This window comes from Myripristis murdjan, chromosome 17, assembly GCF_902150065.1.
Source record: "Myripristis murdjan chromosome 17, fMyrMur1.1, whole genome shotgun sequence".
In the NCBI taxonomy this organism is placed as follows: domain Eukaryota; kingdom Metazoa; phylum Chordata; class Actinopteri; order Holocentriformes; family Holocentridae; genus Myripristis; species Myripristis murdjan.
The window spans coordinates 30,235,611-30,252,814 of record NC_043996.1 but is presented as its reverse complement, the minus strand read 5'-3'; the positions used below and the strand labels follow the sequence as shown (position 1 = coordinate 30,252,814).

Genomic DNA, 17,204 nt, shown 5'->3' with positions numbered 1-17,204 from the left:
GTTTGTTTTGCAACTTTCGACTCCATCACTTACTGATGCAACAACACACTAGAGATTAAAACAAAATCCGGTTCATGAAAGCTTTTACATTTGCTGTTCTAAACGCCCAGTGTCTGGCAAGGAACCGATGCATTTTACATTTTCAATATGTGTGGAATCAGGGTTTCCGTTAGAAAAAATTGGCACAGGACAACGTGACCGGCAGGTTTTCAATTTACCGGACAAATGTTTGAAATTCCGGTCAAATATTATCTGAATTTACTGAGCTTAAAATTATATGCAGGCTATATAAGAATGATATCAAGGCATGTCAATTTATAGCGTAATCTTTTTATTGAAAAGCAGGCTGTATCAAATAAAATTAGTGCCGTCAATTGACTCACGTGCGTAACGTCTAAAATAAATAAATAAATATTGCACAAGCCTGTGCTCTTTTAACATGAACGTTGCATACAATTGCAACTACAATTTGCAAACAAAAAAACTGGCTCATATCATTTTAATAACGCGGCGTGCTGCCAACTTGAAATCAAATAGATGCAATAAAAACTTAATTCATCAGCTGAATTAAAATCAAAAGTCTCAAGTGTCTCTCCGCAACTTGCAATGCGCATCAGTCTTGTGACCTTGTTCTCAGCGACTTTGCTGTGCTGTTTTGATCCAGTTCTGCAGAGAAAAACCCTCTCTCTCCCTCTGGTACACCGGAGACAGGGATCACGCAGTCTTTTTTTTTTTTTTTTTTAATTATAAATAAAATTACGTGGAAATTGACTGTTTTAATAAAATTCAAATTGTGAATATTTTCACCGGACATTTAAAAATTACCGGACTTTGGCAGATTTTACCAGTCATAGTCCGGTGATTACCGGATAACAAAAACCCAGAGTGGAATATTTAAATATATATGGAAGAAAAACTGTGTAGTTAACAGGGGCAGCGCCAGACACCATGACTGGAAAAAAGACATCACGGTACTGGATAGGCTACATTGTTTGACTGACAGGTGATCAGGTTGGGTTTTCATTACGCTGCCAAACGGTGCCAATCTCCTTTGATCTGACATCAGTTGTGACGGCACAGTCGATATGGAGGTACGTTTATGTGCTGACTGAGATAGTAGCATTGAATAGTGGTTTCTGTGGGTATTTATTGCATTGTTAATGTGCCTGACATTCTGGAAACCTGCCTGTGAGGTTGTGGTGACTGTGCGCACTGCCCGCCTGTCAGCCAAACTTCCACTGCGCCAGCCACGCTGCGCCTTGCGCCGAAAGTAGACGTGGTTTCAGGAGGCGAGCTTTTGGCGCACCTCGGCGAAGCCTTTTGGCACGAAACTGTCACTGCGCCAAGATGAATCTGTCGACACCTCCCCCTGCTGCGCCGCCACTCCCATCTCGGCGCAGATCCGTCTGCGAAACTTGGAAACCGTTCGCCTCGTGCGTTGCGCCTGTCGAAACTAGCTCTGCGCGGGGTGCGCCTCACTGCGCCACCCTGCGCTGCGCCGGGAAACTAGAGCCCTTAAAGTGAAACGAGATAAGCGCACTAAAACTGAAAGCTAAAACTCTTAAATGGAAGTCCCACTTAAGAATGAAACATAAACAGAAACTCTGACTTGAATATGAGACTGAGTGACTTATTAGAGGTGAGATATTCTGCAGATTATGCTCAGTTTGGGCTGCAGAAATGTTAAATATCCTGAAAATATCCTGAAAGTGTCCGCCGTGCGTCTTTACGCGCAGGTACCCCGGTGCGTAAAAGCCGCCCGGCTCCTGCAGCGCCTCCGCGGCCGCTGGCTCCACATGTTGCGACAGCAGGAGGAGTAAGAGAGGCGGGCGGGCCGAGCAGGGCGGAGCTTCACCGTTATTGTCCACCGGTTCAGTGAGACAGAGAGAGAGAGGACTGAGTGTGTGTGTGTGAGTGAGCGAGTGAGTGTGTGAGTCGCTCCAAACTTGGCCGGTAACTTCTCCGCATCTGCCGCACGTTTGATTGTTGACCGCGCAGCCGGGGCGAAGTGACGCGGGGGAGAGCGGAGAGGCACTGCGGACTTTTAACTGGACATATGGTGTGTGTGTGTGCGTGTGTGTGCCGGAGGAGTAACCCATGAAACAAAGGCGAAATTTACTGCTGTAGTCCCACACACACACACGCACACACACACACACACACACACTGAGTGACAGACGGAGCGGCGGAGTGTCCAGCGGACCTACAGGACCAACACCATGGACTAAAACTTTTTGCACCGGGGATTAAACACATGAGCTGGATTGACTGGATGCGCGCTTTCCACACACACATCCTCCGGGATTAAAACGAGGAGGGCCAATGGATAATTTCTTCACGGAGGTAAGCAGATTATGAAAACTGCTCTGTTTCTTCCACAAACCTGTTGCACCCTTCCAGCTCGACCCCGCGGCAGTGACTCGCACATCTGCTCCGCCTTGGCTCCGCACAGCCCTGACTGCAGCGCTGTTCGGCTGCAGCTGCATGTGAAGAGCAACACCGAGGCGCACAAATCCACTTTATTATCACATCTACAGCAGCTGCAGTGCAAAGAGCGCTGCGGCAAGTAACTGTAAAATAAAAATCTGCAGGAATATCACAGGGATATGACAGGGGATGGCAAAGAGAACCGGACAATAGGAGGAACTAGAAGTAACTACATGGGTTATCATATAAATATTACAGCGATACTGCAGGAGCTGAAGCGCAGTGATGTCGCCATAACTCTTTGTCGACTTATTTGAGGTGCTGTTTGTCTCCAAAGGAATACCATAGGGTTATTATAGGGATATTATAGGGTTATTATAGGGATTTGAGCGTCAAACGGAGCTTGGATCGCGTCCCAGTGGGTCCTTGGTATTTCCGCACCTCTTTTCTCGTTTCCTCCAAGAAGAAAAAAAAAGGGGGCTGTAAAGCTATTAATAGCAGGCTCAGTCAGCTTCACCCCCCACCACCACCACCACCAGGCTTTGGTGTTTCTTTGATTGATTTCTTTTGTTTTGTTGGTGTGATTGGCCAAGATTGTGGCTAATTAGGGAACTTGTTGAGGCAACTTTTTTTTTTTTTTTTCTTTTTTTGGCTCGCTGGTTTCCACTGTGCTGCTGCTGCCTGCTCCTGCCCGGACCGCTCGGCTTTATCCGAGCAGCAAATTTAGATTTTAGGCTGTTCCCTCCGCACGTCCTGCTGGTTTGAGAGCAAATATTTGAAGAAAAAAAAAAAAAAATAGGCTAACAGGTGAATTCGTCGGTGTTGCCTGCGGGTTGCAGTTTAATGCCTGCAAACATTTGGTCAGATCTGTTTACTGAAGATCTGCATCTCGTTTTAATCCAAACTCAGGTTGCACTGCCTGGTCCTGTTGCTTGTTGCTGACATTTTTTGCAGTCAACAGAAGTCCAATATATTTCCAGAATTTTTTTTTCTTTTTTTTCCCAGAATTTCTGCTTTTTTTGCCCTTAAAAGATCCATTCTGATGCTGTTTAGTGTGATTCCTCATAAAGAGTCATATAAACTTTACTCCACTATGACATATGTGGCTAAATTGAGTTGAAGTGCGTTTATCCGTCATCTCACCCCTTATTACAAGTCATAACGTGTCTAATAAATGCCTGTAATTCTCATATGGCAGATAGTCTTATGCAATGTAGTTGTATAAAATTTCCATGAGTTGTGATTCATAACCGAGAAGCGTTCAGCAGGATTATCTTGAAACCACGCCCCCTTTCGATGACGTAGGTCAGGTAACGGCAGAGACACCTGAGTCATACTTTTTTTTTTTTTTTTTTTTTTTCCTTTCTACGGAAGCGTAGAGCTGCCAGACCAAGAAAATAAAAACCGAGAGGCTCAGTATCACGTAATTACGTAAAAAGTTTATTGTTATAACAATATATTTTCACGTTATAACGTGAAATTATCACGTTATTTCATGATATGATTTTTTTCACGTTATAACGTGAAAATATCACGTTATTTCATGATATGCTTTCACGTTATAACATGAAAGTATCACGTTATTTCGTGATACGACTTTTTCACATTATAACGTGATAGGTATCACGTTATTTCGTGATACGAATTTTTCACGTTATAACGTGATAGGTATCACGTTATTTCAAGATAGGAAATTTTCACGTTATAACGTGAAAGTATCACATTATTTCGTGAAACGTGTTTTTGTTTACTGTCTGCTGGCCATCTGTAAATCATGGCTGCTTTACATGATGCCATTAGATCATATTTCATGCTTGGCTTGAGACATGGGGAGATTTTACAGTTATTGGGCTCCGTGGATGACATTCATATAAGCTTGCGTACCCTGAGAAGAATTTTGAAAACAATGGGATTATACCGGAGGAAAAACGAGTCGGACCCTCTTGAGGTAGCGTCATTTCTCATTGATCAGCTGGAGGGACACGGCCGGCTGCATGGATACAAGCTCCATCACCTCAACTGCATCCAAGCTGGATATGTTGTCACCCAAAGTACAGTGAGGCATTTGTTAAAGTTTCTCACTGCACTTGCCTCACTGTACTTTGGGTGACAACATATCCAGCTTGGATGCAGTTGAGGTGATGGAGCTTGTATCCATGCAGCCGGCCGTGTCCCTCCAGCTGATCAATGAGAAATGACGCTACCTCAAGAGGGTCCGACTCGTTTTTCCTCCGGTATAATCCCATTGTTTTCAAAATTCTTCTCAGGGTACGCAAGCTTATATGAATGTCATCCACGGAGCCCAATAACTGTAAAATCTCCCCATGTCTCAAGCCAAGCATGAAATATGATCTAATGGCATCATGTAAAGCAGCCATGATTTACAGATGGCCAGCAGACAGTAAACAAAAACACGTTTCACGAAATAATGTGATACTTTCACGTTATAACGTGAAAATTTCCTATCTTGAAATAACGTGATACCTATCACGTTATAACGTGAAAAATTCGTATCACGAAATAACGTGATACCTATCACGTTATAACGTGAAAAAGTCGTATCACGAAATAACGTGATACTTTCATGTTATAACGTGAAAGCATATCATGAAATAACGTGATATTTTCACGTTATAACGTGAAAAAAATCATATCATGAAATAACGTGATAATTTCACGTTATAACGTGAAAATATATTGTTATAACAATAAACTTTTTACGTAATTACGTGATACTGAGCCTCTCGGTTTTTATTTTCTTGGTCTGGCAGCTCTACGCTTCCGTACCTTTCCTTTTCTTTGCCCGGGGTGTTTTATCAGTCAGCTGGCGGTTAGGAGAGGCATCTGTCGTCACGTCGCAGCAACGCCAGGAAAACAATTTGAAACCGGTTCGAGCTCAGGTGGAGCCGAGGAGCGGTCAGGTGTCAGAGGCGCGGGTTTTCCCGTCGATCCCGGGCTGTTTGGAGAATTATGAAATCAGTCAGAGGAGGAGGGCGGTTTGACAGGTTTGAGGAAAGCGACGCGGCACGTGAGCCTGGATGAGGAACACGCTGCAGGTCTGAAGGGTTTTCACGCCTCGGCTCTCAGGACGAGCTGACGTCCGGGTCCAGAGTCTTCTAGAGAGAGAGGGAGAGACGGAGGGAGGGCATGCTTCCTCAAGCAGGCTCACACACACACACACACACACACACAATAGTCTCAAATATCAGCTGCCCGCCTTTATATCTGCCAGCTAATCGCAGCTGAAACAAAGAGGCCAGTCTTCAAGGAAAAGGCCGTTTGACGAGGAAGTGAAGCAGCTTGCAGCCGGCAGAGGCCGAGGCCGGAGGAATGTGAACTGCAGGGAAACTGCAGGGCTTACATTTACATTTAGTGCATTTAGATGAGGGAGCGGACCAGAGGGCTTGTCTGTCTCGGGTATCAAACCTTCAACCCCTCGGATGCAACGAGAAACCTGGTGAACATGGCCGAGTGACTTCCATATTACAGTTTTTTTTTTTTTTTCTGATGGCTTTGGCTAAAAGTCTGCACACTAAACCACCAAACCAGCGAAACGTTCTGCATCTCATGCAAACACAACTCTTCAAACTCTCAATTGTGTTTTTGCGTCAGGCCATTAACACACACACACACACACACACACACAAGCCATCATTTGAATAAGCACACAAAGCGCCAACTACACACTGATAGCATGAATGAAAAACCTCTTCCTCTTCCTCCTCTTCCTCTCTGTCCAGCATCGGCCTAACCCTAACCCTAACCTGTGGCTCCGGCTCTGATTTGTAAGAGAAATCATGATTTGTCTAAAAGTGTTTTTTTCAAGTCTAAATATGTTTCAGGGACGGAGCTTCAAGAACCACTGATAGCGTTTAAAGTCTCATAAATAAAAACTGTAAGTAGGCACAGCGGCATCATCTCACTCCTGTGCTCGTGCTCTCTCTGCAAGTATGAAAAAAAACAACAGATGATCGATAAGTTATAAGACAGTTTATGGATTTCTTTAGTAAAAAAGCCCAACTATCGCCTGACTCGAGCTTCACTAAGCTGCTCAGACTGTCTTCCTTTTCAGCTTTCATATCTTTATAAAATTAATTCTTTGGGGCTTTTTGGCAGCTGGTCAGAGTAAGGAAGGCATTTGAAGACTTCACTTTGAGCTCTGATCACTTCCCGTGAGACTGAGGCTTTATTTTTCAGTCTTTATTCAGCAGATTATTGATCAGGGAAGATGCTTTTGTCCCGTCGTGCTGCAGCTGCTCCGTCACACAGAGTCAGAGGTTCATGGAAACTGGAACCAGAGGTGAACCGGAGTGTGAGCGACCGGCGTGGAGACACAGGCGGCGTCAAACACACACACACACACACACACACACACACACACACACACACACACACTGCTTTCAACGCGGCTCGGCTCACACTGTTTGGGCTGGGAGGCGGCGCTCGGCGATGACAGAGGAGAGACGCCGCGCTGGAGGACGCGTCGCTTTCAACACGTCCTCGTCTCCGCCTCCACACACACACACACACACACACACACACACACACAAGCATCACTTTACTTTAGTAACGACAACACGTCCCCTGTCACTACGTGTTGCTGTTAACAAGTGTAATTGGAAAATATCGTTTATAATGTTTCAGCAGAACCGCATCACGAGGACAGGAGGATATTTTGTCTAACCTGATGATGACAATAAATTTAAAAAAAAAAAAAAGAAAAACAGCAAAACGACACATGAAACGTTTTAACGTCCCTCTTCACAGTTTCATGCAGCTCTATGAGAAAAACATCAGGTTGATTCTGGTTTCGCACACATAAGCCACGTTGTTATGTATTTATTGATGTAAAAAAAAATAAATCTATGGTTATCTTAGTATTGATTAGAGCCATATTCCCCAGCCCTGCTGATAACACAGAGCCACAGTTGTGTTTTTCCAAAATGTCAGGCTTGTTTTTAGCTGGATAATCAGCAGAGGAGAAAAGATGCAAATCAGCCAAAACTGAAGTCACTGAAGTTTTGAAGAGGTCAATGTGCTGAAAGTGACACCCGGCTGTCTCCTCTCCAGGGGCCCAGAGTCACTTCAGTCACTGTAGCTGGACCGTTCCCGGTGCGTTCAGGGGCCGGCGGGGACTTTCCTCGTGGGATTAATCTGTGAGATTACGCTCTCTAACAGGTTTCCCTGCATGTCCCCGACGCCCAACGTGAAGCAGTCGCTCGGTTTCCTGCGCAGGTTTCAGTCTCACAGACGACACGGGAAACGCAGCGCACACTGACGGCCGGCACGGGACGTCCCACACACAGCAGACAGACGACACATCAGACAAACCGGCTCCACCGTGTTGGGATTAAAGTCTGATCTACAGGGCTTTATGTTGTAATTTTAATATAAATCAGATATTGGCCAGTCACAGTTGTTCACTAAACGGCATTTCGTCGTCTTTGTATGTTTTTTTCCCCATTTTTTCCCAAACATAACTCCTTCAGTACTGTTTTAAAGGCAGTAAAGCATCTCTGCCTGAAAATAGTCTCATCAGTGTGGGATTGAGCGGACAGTTTCACTTTCCCATGGTGTTTAAAATACTGTTGAAGAGGATTTTCCAGCCTGACATGAGAATAAAACAAAAATATCAAATATGGGCCCAAATTTGGACATCGCTGGCTAAAGTATTAAATTACCAGAATGAGTATCAGCCTTAAAAACCCCAGATCAGCTGAACTGTCGGAGTCAGTGTGTTCAAATTTGACTTTTGTTTTGTCAAAAAAAATTCAGTGTTAACAGAAGGAAGCAGAGTGAGGCAGGTGTTTGTGGTGAAATCACACCTGGATCACCATGATTCAGGCTCACCTTGTCGTATAAATGACGAGCTGTGAGGTGTGTATGGGTGTGTGTGTGTGTGTGTGTGTGTGTGTGTGTGTGTGTGTGTGTTCCTTGTTGACACAGTGGAGTCAGCCAGTTCAGCGGCAGCCTGAACGAGCTTGTTTTTATTTGAGCTGGTGGGCGTGTCGTGGGCGGGGCCGCCGACTTCCCGGCCAATGAGGAAGCACGCAGAGCTCAGTCACACACACACACACACACACACACACACACACACGTTACAGACGCACACACAAACACAGAGATAAGAAAATTGGTTGTGCCATTTTCAACACATATTTTTGTGTTGATGCTTTCATTTTTCAGCAGCAACACACATTATCAGAATAAGCTGGTATCAATAAGTAATGTGTGTCATCCCAAATCACACACACACACCTTTTAATAATGTGATGAGGCTTCAGGTAGTGAGACCAAGTGATAACCCTGAGCCTGACATGGTGGTGTGTGTTCTGCCAAGCTGGACTCAATGTTATATCATACACATTGCCATCATATGAATATGTAGATGTGAACATGTGTGACATTAATATCTCACAAGGCATCGATATGGACGATATCAAATTTAGAGTTAGGGCCTCAGACACTGATTGGTCTGTTCTGATCAGTAAAACACTTTGTGAACTTCCTGTATTTTCTACTTCCAGTTTATTATTATGCTGTTTTTTTTAAAGAATGCTTAATTTTCACATTTCTATCAAGATATTTGGCGTAAACATCGAGGTGTGGAGTTTAGTGCATGTCGTGCAGCCTCAGTGTGATGGTGCGTCATTTTGGAGCAGCAGCTGTTTCTGATCTGCAGAGATTTAAATCAGTTTGTGTGCCGTCTTTACTAATCTTTACTTTGCCATTAGGGCTGTGCGATATGATATGTGGCATGATTTCTGCTTGTTCCCAATGCAGTTTCACTCGTTTCAGGAAATGTTTTGCCGACCCGAATCAAGAAAATGACACTTGATTAAAAAAAAAAAATTCTGGAAACAAGTGGGATTATCTCATCCCAGTGGCTGATTTTTTTAATCTTATTTGAAGAAAAAACAGATTTGAACAGATTTGATGAGGCTGAATGACTTGTAGGTGTAGAAATTGGTGGCTAGATCACTCGGGGCACAACGATCAGTAAATTCGATTTCGATTTCGGTGGCGATCTGGATTTAGGATTTTTTTTTCCCATTTGACGTTTTTCCATGACGCGGCGTTCATGTGCTGACGGGAAAGTCCGACGTCTTGGCCTTCCAAGTCAGCTGCCAAAACAGCGCTGTATTCACATCACATGCTAGCTCTCTTCTTTTTTTTTTTTTTTTTTTCTAAAATTAAACCTGGAAGACCAAAAAAGTAAACAAGCACAAAGCGTTTCAGCGGCTGCATCTTTGAAGGAGAATTTTTGACATTGGGAGGTTCGAATTCCCCCCTGCCTCATGGTTGTAATCAATTCATAAGAGCCGTCACGCCGCCAGAATGAAATTACACGCATCCAAATAGTGCACTGGTTAACCCACTTTTTCAAATTGCTAACCAGTCTTAAAGCTGTGTTTTCTTTTTTCCCCTCCAAAGCTCCTCGACTCTTTGAATGTCTTAATGTCCACTGGCTGCCGCTGCCGCCTGCGTTTCTCATTAAGGATATAAAAAGTAATGGCCCGATCATGAACGATAATGGGCTCACCACAAGAAACAAGGGCCCAACCCATTTTATATTGCCCTATTTTTTTTTTTTTTTTTAAATGTTGATTTCAGAGCTGCGTTGTACACTGCTGTGTCAGAGTGTGGCTTTCTCTCCCTCTGGCTTGTTTTAAGGCTGAAACCTGAAACCTGTGGAGCAGCGAGGAGGAATTGAGAGGAATTTAAAGAGCTTGCAGATTCGTCGTTTTGTGCACAGCTTTGCCCTTGTTCTCCGAGCGCAACTGTGCTGCACGTACAGCTGGAGATCCTGCCGGCTCTGCAGCTTTTTTTTTTTTTTTTTGGTGCTCATGTGTTCCTCAGATCACCTTGGGACGAGTGGAATTTCACATGCACATAACTTAAATACTCATCTCCAACAACAACATCTATAGCCTGACTCCCGACTCCCATTAACTGCTGGGTTTTGTGTTTGCATGGTCACATTGTTGATTTCTTACATGCACGTGATTCTTTATGCCTATTTTATTTCATTTTTAGCTACAGATATTGCGCACTGGAACGGTTCAAACTTCATAAATTTAACATTATAGTCAATTTTAACCAGTTCTTTAAAGCACAATGAAGCCATACATTTGGGCGATTACAGTGGGAACTGAACCTCCAACCCTGGCAGTGTCCCCGCCTTGCTCCACCCAGTGAGCTCCACCAACACTTTGTAGTTTGTAATTAATTATGGAACAAACCTGCGTTTTCCAGAGTGAAAACAGCGAGTCGGTCTCGTATTTCACACTTGGTTTTAGAGTCTAGTGAAAGAAAAAGGGGGGTAAGAAATACAGCGAGCCGGCCAAGCTTGGCTGCTGGCTCGGTCAGGAGTTTTTTACACCGCTCCTGAAATAACACCAAGTCAAGGAGGCAGACACTTTGGATGTGAGCCAGAGCCGCCTGCAGTGGATCTGAAACAGGTTTCACAGCTCGCAGCGGCACTATATAGGGCACAGGGGCAGCTGCGACTGTGAGAAATTAAACAAAGCCTCAAGCCTGAACAGTATATCCAGACTCAAAACTGTAAATCAAACATGAGATGGGAGGCCACATGAACGCCAAAAAACATCTTTAATGTGCTCGGATACCACATTAAGTTGATGAATATGAATACAGAGACAGTGACACCTACCTGTGCCTGAGGAAAATATCTATCTTGATACACGCATATAAGCCAGGCTTTTGTGTTTTTTTCCCTCTGTGAACACTGTTCAAATGAAATATCTGAGCTGTGTACCACCTCTCAATTTTTCATTTCAATGTTTTGGATACCAGACTCAAACCAGGCCAGGAAATGACTTCTTTTGTTCTTCAGCCACAGCGGCTAATGATCGCCAAACTCAGCTGCTTTCACTGTTTCTTCTCAAGCTTCATCAGGACCGTCTTTGGTTGCTCGACAAACCCGACCAAACCACAGCTGAAGTATCGCAGCGTTTGGCAGATCGTCTGATGTTCATTTCCCGGTTCGGGCTAACCTCGTTCCCAGGCTTTCTCCTCCACACGGAGCGGAGAGCCTGGAAAGCCTCCAGTTGCTGTGGGAAAAGGGAAGGAGCGAGTCAGTCCGTCCTCTCATTGGTCTTTCAAGTTGTCCATCATTCCCTTGTCCAAAAGTAAATTCTTTAAACAAAATTGCAGTGCTTTTTTAAAGTTGACGGGCTATTTGGTGATTTCCGCAAGCCTCATCAATCAATAATAATTGAACTCTGCATCTGAGAGCTCTGTATTTGTCCGACCACTCATTTTTCACCTTCGCTTGTTTTCTGCAGCGTGGGCAGAAGCAGAAACCCCCAAAAATGTCTGCATGAGGAAAACTCTGCAAGTCCAAGGAAACCAGTCTTGTTTCAGAAAAAATAAAATCAGGACCTCATTATTGCAAATGGGTAACATGACATTTACAAATGTGTTTGCAAATGCGTATCCAAATCTGCCAAAGTGTAGCCTGATTTGCAGATGTGCACTAAGATTTGAAAATGTGCATGTTTGCAATAATTAAGTCCTGATTGAATTTGGATTAGGGTTAGGGTTAGGGTTAGAGTTGACTCTGGTTTTCAGGTTCTGATGACTTATTCAGGGAACTCCAGCATCTCTTGACCTTCTATCTGAGATCTCCAACATCACTGATCCACAAACAAGATCACAACCCACAGATCACGCAGGTTCCAACATGGCCGATCCTGTGCGCTGACTCGGTGCCAGGGGATTTACGTCTTGAGTTTGCAGATAAGACTCTTTTGATTCGAGCTGCATGGTCTCCGAAGTCCCCCGGATTCTTCTCCTCCAGGTTCCTTCATGTCTGCTTTTGTTTTGGGGTTTTTGGTTTGTAGGTTAATCCGTGATTTGGATAGGGTTAGGTTTAGGGTTAGCATAGCAGCGTAACGTTCTGCGTGTAGGCCTGTTCTGGTGACACGGAGCCCACCGCGGTCTGGTGAGGTCGGCCTTTGTGCGTTTCAGATTAAAACGAGGTGAATGCTGGTCTCATGAATGTTTTGTCTGTTTTTATACGTCGCTGCCAGAGTCGGGAGGCTTTGAGAGACGCCTGATTCTTGCTTAGTGATGAACTAGTCCTGTCTCTTGTATTGAATTTTGGTCTGATATCAGGCTGAAATATGGCAGATTGGTACCCAAGAATTAAAACTCAATACCAAAGGCAGCACCTTATACCAAAAAAACAGATGGGATAGTCTTGATTCGCTGTTTTTATGCACAGAGGGATGTTGGATCGCTTCATGCCATTGACCCTCCTGGGGAACCTAAGTTGCCAAATGTTTAATTGTCAGTTTACCTCTCTAAATACTTGTAAAAATTACTTTGTTTGGGTTTTATGTGCAAAAAACAATGAAGTGAAAGGTTTCCAGAAAAGCAACAAGGGTTCTACGGCGTTCCATTCATTTCCAAGATTCTTGATTAGTGCTGAAGTAGTATCAGGTTCAAACAGAAGATCAGTATCCAAGAATTAAAATCCAATATTGTCAGTGAAGGAAACTGCCCTTGTTTTTCTTTAGTTTAATGCACAGAAGAATATTAGACCTCTTCAACCCACTGATGCTAAAGTTGCCAAATGTGTAGTTGACATTTTACTCATGTTAATACTTCTTTTAGATGCTATAAGGCTTATATTTGCAAGAAAACACATATTTACACATCTTTTCATTTAATTACAGGGTTGGGATACCTGGTAAAAGAAACATGTATTATTTGGCCAAACCAAACCAAAGTAACTCTTTATAAAGGCTGTCTCTTGTGAAAGCTGCAGCTCAGACCGGCCCACGCTGCCGGCAGTGAAAAAATGACATCAGTGCATCTCAATCCTCCATCATTCCCCCCTTGTACATCTCTGGGCTGCTGCAGCTCTCTCCCAAGCGTAGGACTTCTGTAAAGCGTTGCAAGATGTGTCGTAACAGGCTGAACTGCAAACCGCTGCCTTCCTCCAAGTCTTCCATGGGAATAAAAAAAACGAAGCCTTTGGAGCTTCAGCCATGACTGTAAATAGTTTTCTGGCTGTGGTTTAGTGAAACGGTCCAGGCTCTTTTGTTTCTCCGTCTGCCTCCGTCACTTTCTCCCGCTCGGCCTCGAGTCTCGGTCGGTCTTCCTGCCGCCGTAACTCTTTGTTTCTTTTTCCCCGTTCGCCCCCCCCTCCACCGCCCCCATCTCCTTCCTCATTCGGCTTTCGAAAAACTCCTGACTTCCTGCCCGATTGTGCTAAACATTCCTCTGGACCCTGAAACTTCTTAACCTCTGACTCTGGTCCAGCCCCGGCCCACAGCGCACCGTCAGAGGCCTGTGTGCTGCTCCTGCTCATGATTTCATTCAGCAATTAAAGCTGCATTTGGCAAGATTTTTTTTTTTTTTTTACGCAGACACCCACCTGTTTTACTAACCTAAATCACACATTTGGACAGCAACATTCAATATTCCCACTAAGCCAGATCCTTTAGATTAACCTGTTTGCCCATATTGATTTACGACGTCGGGTTCGCTCACTGCAAACGAGTCTTCTTCAAAAAAGAAAGTGGCAAATAAAAACTAGGAAGTGAAATGACCTTTGAAGCCGTACAAGCAGCAACTGAAAAGGTAGCATACCAGTGTATCATACCGTTTACTGATGCTGCGTTATGTGATTTTTGGGTAATGAAGTCCTTCAAATGTTCAAAAATTCAAGAAGTTATCGCATAATGGCAAAGACAAAAGTAGCCAATCTATGGGACATTTTCTCTCAATGTAGGACAAGTTTCTCGGTAACACTTTACAATAAGAGTACAACAATTAACGTTAGTTAATGCTGTAATAAACATTAAGTAATGGGTAATAAACATTAAGTAACAGGAAATAAACATTAAGTAACAGTTAACTAACCGTTAACTAATGTGTCTAAGAATCATGTACTAATTCTGTTCATGCTAAGGTATTAATTTATATGTTATTTAAGGGTTATTGTAGACATTATTAGCATTAGTAAATGCCATAATAATCATTAACTAACAGTTAATTAACCATTAAGGCATTAACTAATGTTAATTGTTGTACTCCTATTGTAAAATGTTACCAGTTTCTTTATGCTGTGGTTATATACGCTACAGAAACTATGCTGTCTTTTAACTACAGCATTCGATTATTGGTTGCATTTACATTTATGTTTTTGGGATGCATAGCCACCGCGCCCAGGCACCAGATGGAGTGAATATACATGTTTCCCTAGAAAGTGTGTAAAGTATTGAAATAAGAGCCAAATAAGTCAAAGCAGGCAGGCACACGTTGTGAAGGAAGGTGTGGGGCAGAGGCAGGTGATTTATAGGGCTCTGGGATCAACATCACTTTGTTGGCAGGATACATGCTCTTTATGCTTGGCTTGTAGACGCTGCATACAGTGTTTCTGCCATGAATTTGTTTGCTTGCAGAGGAAGAAGCTTACAAAGGAATGCAAGGAGCGATATCAAGAAAATTAGGTCTTGTTAATGGTGGATCTATTCCTCCAATAGCCGCCGCTGATATTGGCACATATCTCGTGTTTGGCCTGAGTTTAAAAATTTGAATTTTCGAGCAGTTTAAGAACGCATGGCTGCACCACCTGTAAATCCACAAACCAACCAACTGCAGGGCGGTCGCAGTTTGGAGAGTTTCGGCGGACGGTTTAGCTTCATCTGTGCAAACCGTTAAGGTCTACAGGCTCATTCATACTTCAATTCAAACATTAAATATGGATATGGAGCCTTTTGTCTGAACTCTGCGTTCATTTCGTCTGCATTTGTGCACGTTCTTTTATGGATATGGATGAAATGGAGCACGGCCACTGGAGATGGTGGGGGCGGTGGGACCGGTCTATGAAGGAAGAACGTTCCCTCGTGGGTAATATCAGAGAAAACAATCCTCCATCCTCCTGTCGTGATGTGTTTAATGACCTCACCACCTCCGCTTTTGCCTCTTTCTTATCAGGCACAATACGACCTCCCCCAACGTGGCCATGTTTTTGTTTTGTTTTTGTACGAAAAAGGAGTGTAAAGTTTGTAGGTTCAAATCCAGCTCATGACCTTTGCAATCCGACTTTTGTCCCCCCACCTGTCCTGTCTCTGCATACCGTGTCTCGATGCAGAAAATCCATTAAGGTAATCTCTGAAAATGTCAATCCCCCTGCATGTGATGTGTATACATAATGTGTTTGCCCTCCAAGGCGACCCGGCTGTTTACCATACAGCTCTCCAACAACAGGGGACACGGACACTCGGTGCACAAGAAGTTATTTCTTGGTTCGATGGCCACAAAGACGATATTTCAAACTCTATCAAAATGGGTTTAAGTTTGAAATGCCCTCTTGACACTAATCCCCGCGTCTCCCACTGGGTCGTGGTTCCAGCCTGTCGAAATGCTCAATTAAAAGCAGGCACGAAAGTCTCTGTTTGATTTATCCTCGCTGACACGGTGTCCCTCCGCCGAACAAAGACGAGGGTTTTGATCCCGACACGTCAGACCTGCCTTAACAAGCGCTGGAGACAGTTTTAATATCAACTAGATCCAGCGTTGTCAGGCTGGGAGGCCGCTTCCTGGTTGGCGCAGGGAGTCCAAGACAGGTTTCACAAGGACAAGTCAGGATTTGCATCTCTTTTCATGCACAGAGGGTTTGGACTGCTGTCCCACCTGCCATGACGAAATAAACACACGGTCCCAGGACAAAAGGCTTGGTGGGACATGGACGTTGCTTTGTGGGTTGGTTTGTGCAGTGGTACTGTAAAAAAATCAAAACAACTCATTTTGACCCATATTCATTTTTAAAACGGTGTTTTTCTTCAAACAAGGTAAAAAAAAAAAGACATTTGATTCAGGAAAACTCTGGAAACAAGGTAATTAGTGTCAGAAACAAGTGGGATTATTTCATCCCTTTGTCAGTTTTTTTTTTTTTTTTACCTTGTTTGAAGAAAAACACGATTTGAACCCTCAGACTTGGGAGAAACTGGAAATGAGTCGATAAGGTGGATTTTTTTGAAGGGCATCAAGAAAATGACATTTGATTCAGGAAACTGCTGGAAACAAGTTGATTAGCGTCGGACACAAATGGGATTATCTCATCCCAGCGGTGGATTTTTTTTTTAACCTTGTTTGAAAATGGACACGTATCTCGAAACAACTCATTTTGACTCATTCATTTTTAAAAAGGTAAAAAATCTACCAGTGGGATGAAATAATCCCACTAGTTTCCAGTGTAATTTTCTTACTTTTTTTTTTTCTGGGAACAAGTATAAATGTGTTGAAACAGAAGCAGAATAAGACAGATCAGCCACTGGGATCAAGAAAATGACACTTGATTCAAGAAAATTCTGGATGCAAGTTGATTAGTGCTGGAAACAAGTGGGATTATCTCATCCCACTGTCAGATTTTGAAGAAAAGCAGGATTTGAACACTGAAAGTTAGGCTGAATGACTTGCGCAGGCGGAGAATTTTTGCAGTGCAGAAACAGTGTTATTACTAATCATACACACATGTAAAACACACTCCCGCCCACACACACCTGGCCCACAAAATAGCTGTCCAGCAGTCACCTGGCTTACAAAATAATTTAGTGGAAACACCTGCAGGAAGTAGGTAGTTTTCCACTGGCTGAGGCCCGGGGGGAAACGCCTCGGAGGGCAGCCGTGTGTCCCGAGTGTTTGCTCCTCAAACTGTAAATATCAGCGCGCTGAGGAACCAAGCCTTGATTTTACATTTTGTTCTTGACTTTACTTTCCATCACAGCTGAGAGTGCAGT

The 17,204-nt window shown here is 43.6% G+C and overlaps 1 protein-coding gene across 1 annotated transcript in view; it reads left to right on the top strand.

Moving 5' to 3' along the window:
- The first annotated feature begins 1,904 nt into the window (after positions 1-1,904).
- myo10 (myosin X) overlaps positions 1,905-17,204 on the top strand; it is a 178,410-nt gene continuing 163,110 nt past the window's right edge. The window contains exon 1 of the mRNA XM_030073697.1: positions 1,905-2,343. Coding sequence (XP_029929557.1) covers positions 2,323-2,343 — 21 coding nt within the window. The 5' untranslated portion in view covers positions 1,905-2,322. The remainder of the gene's footprint in view (positions 2,344-17,204) is intronic.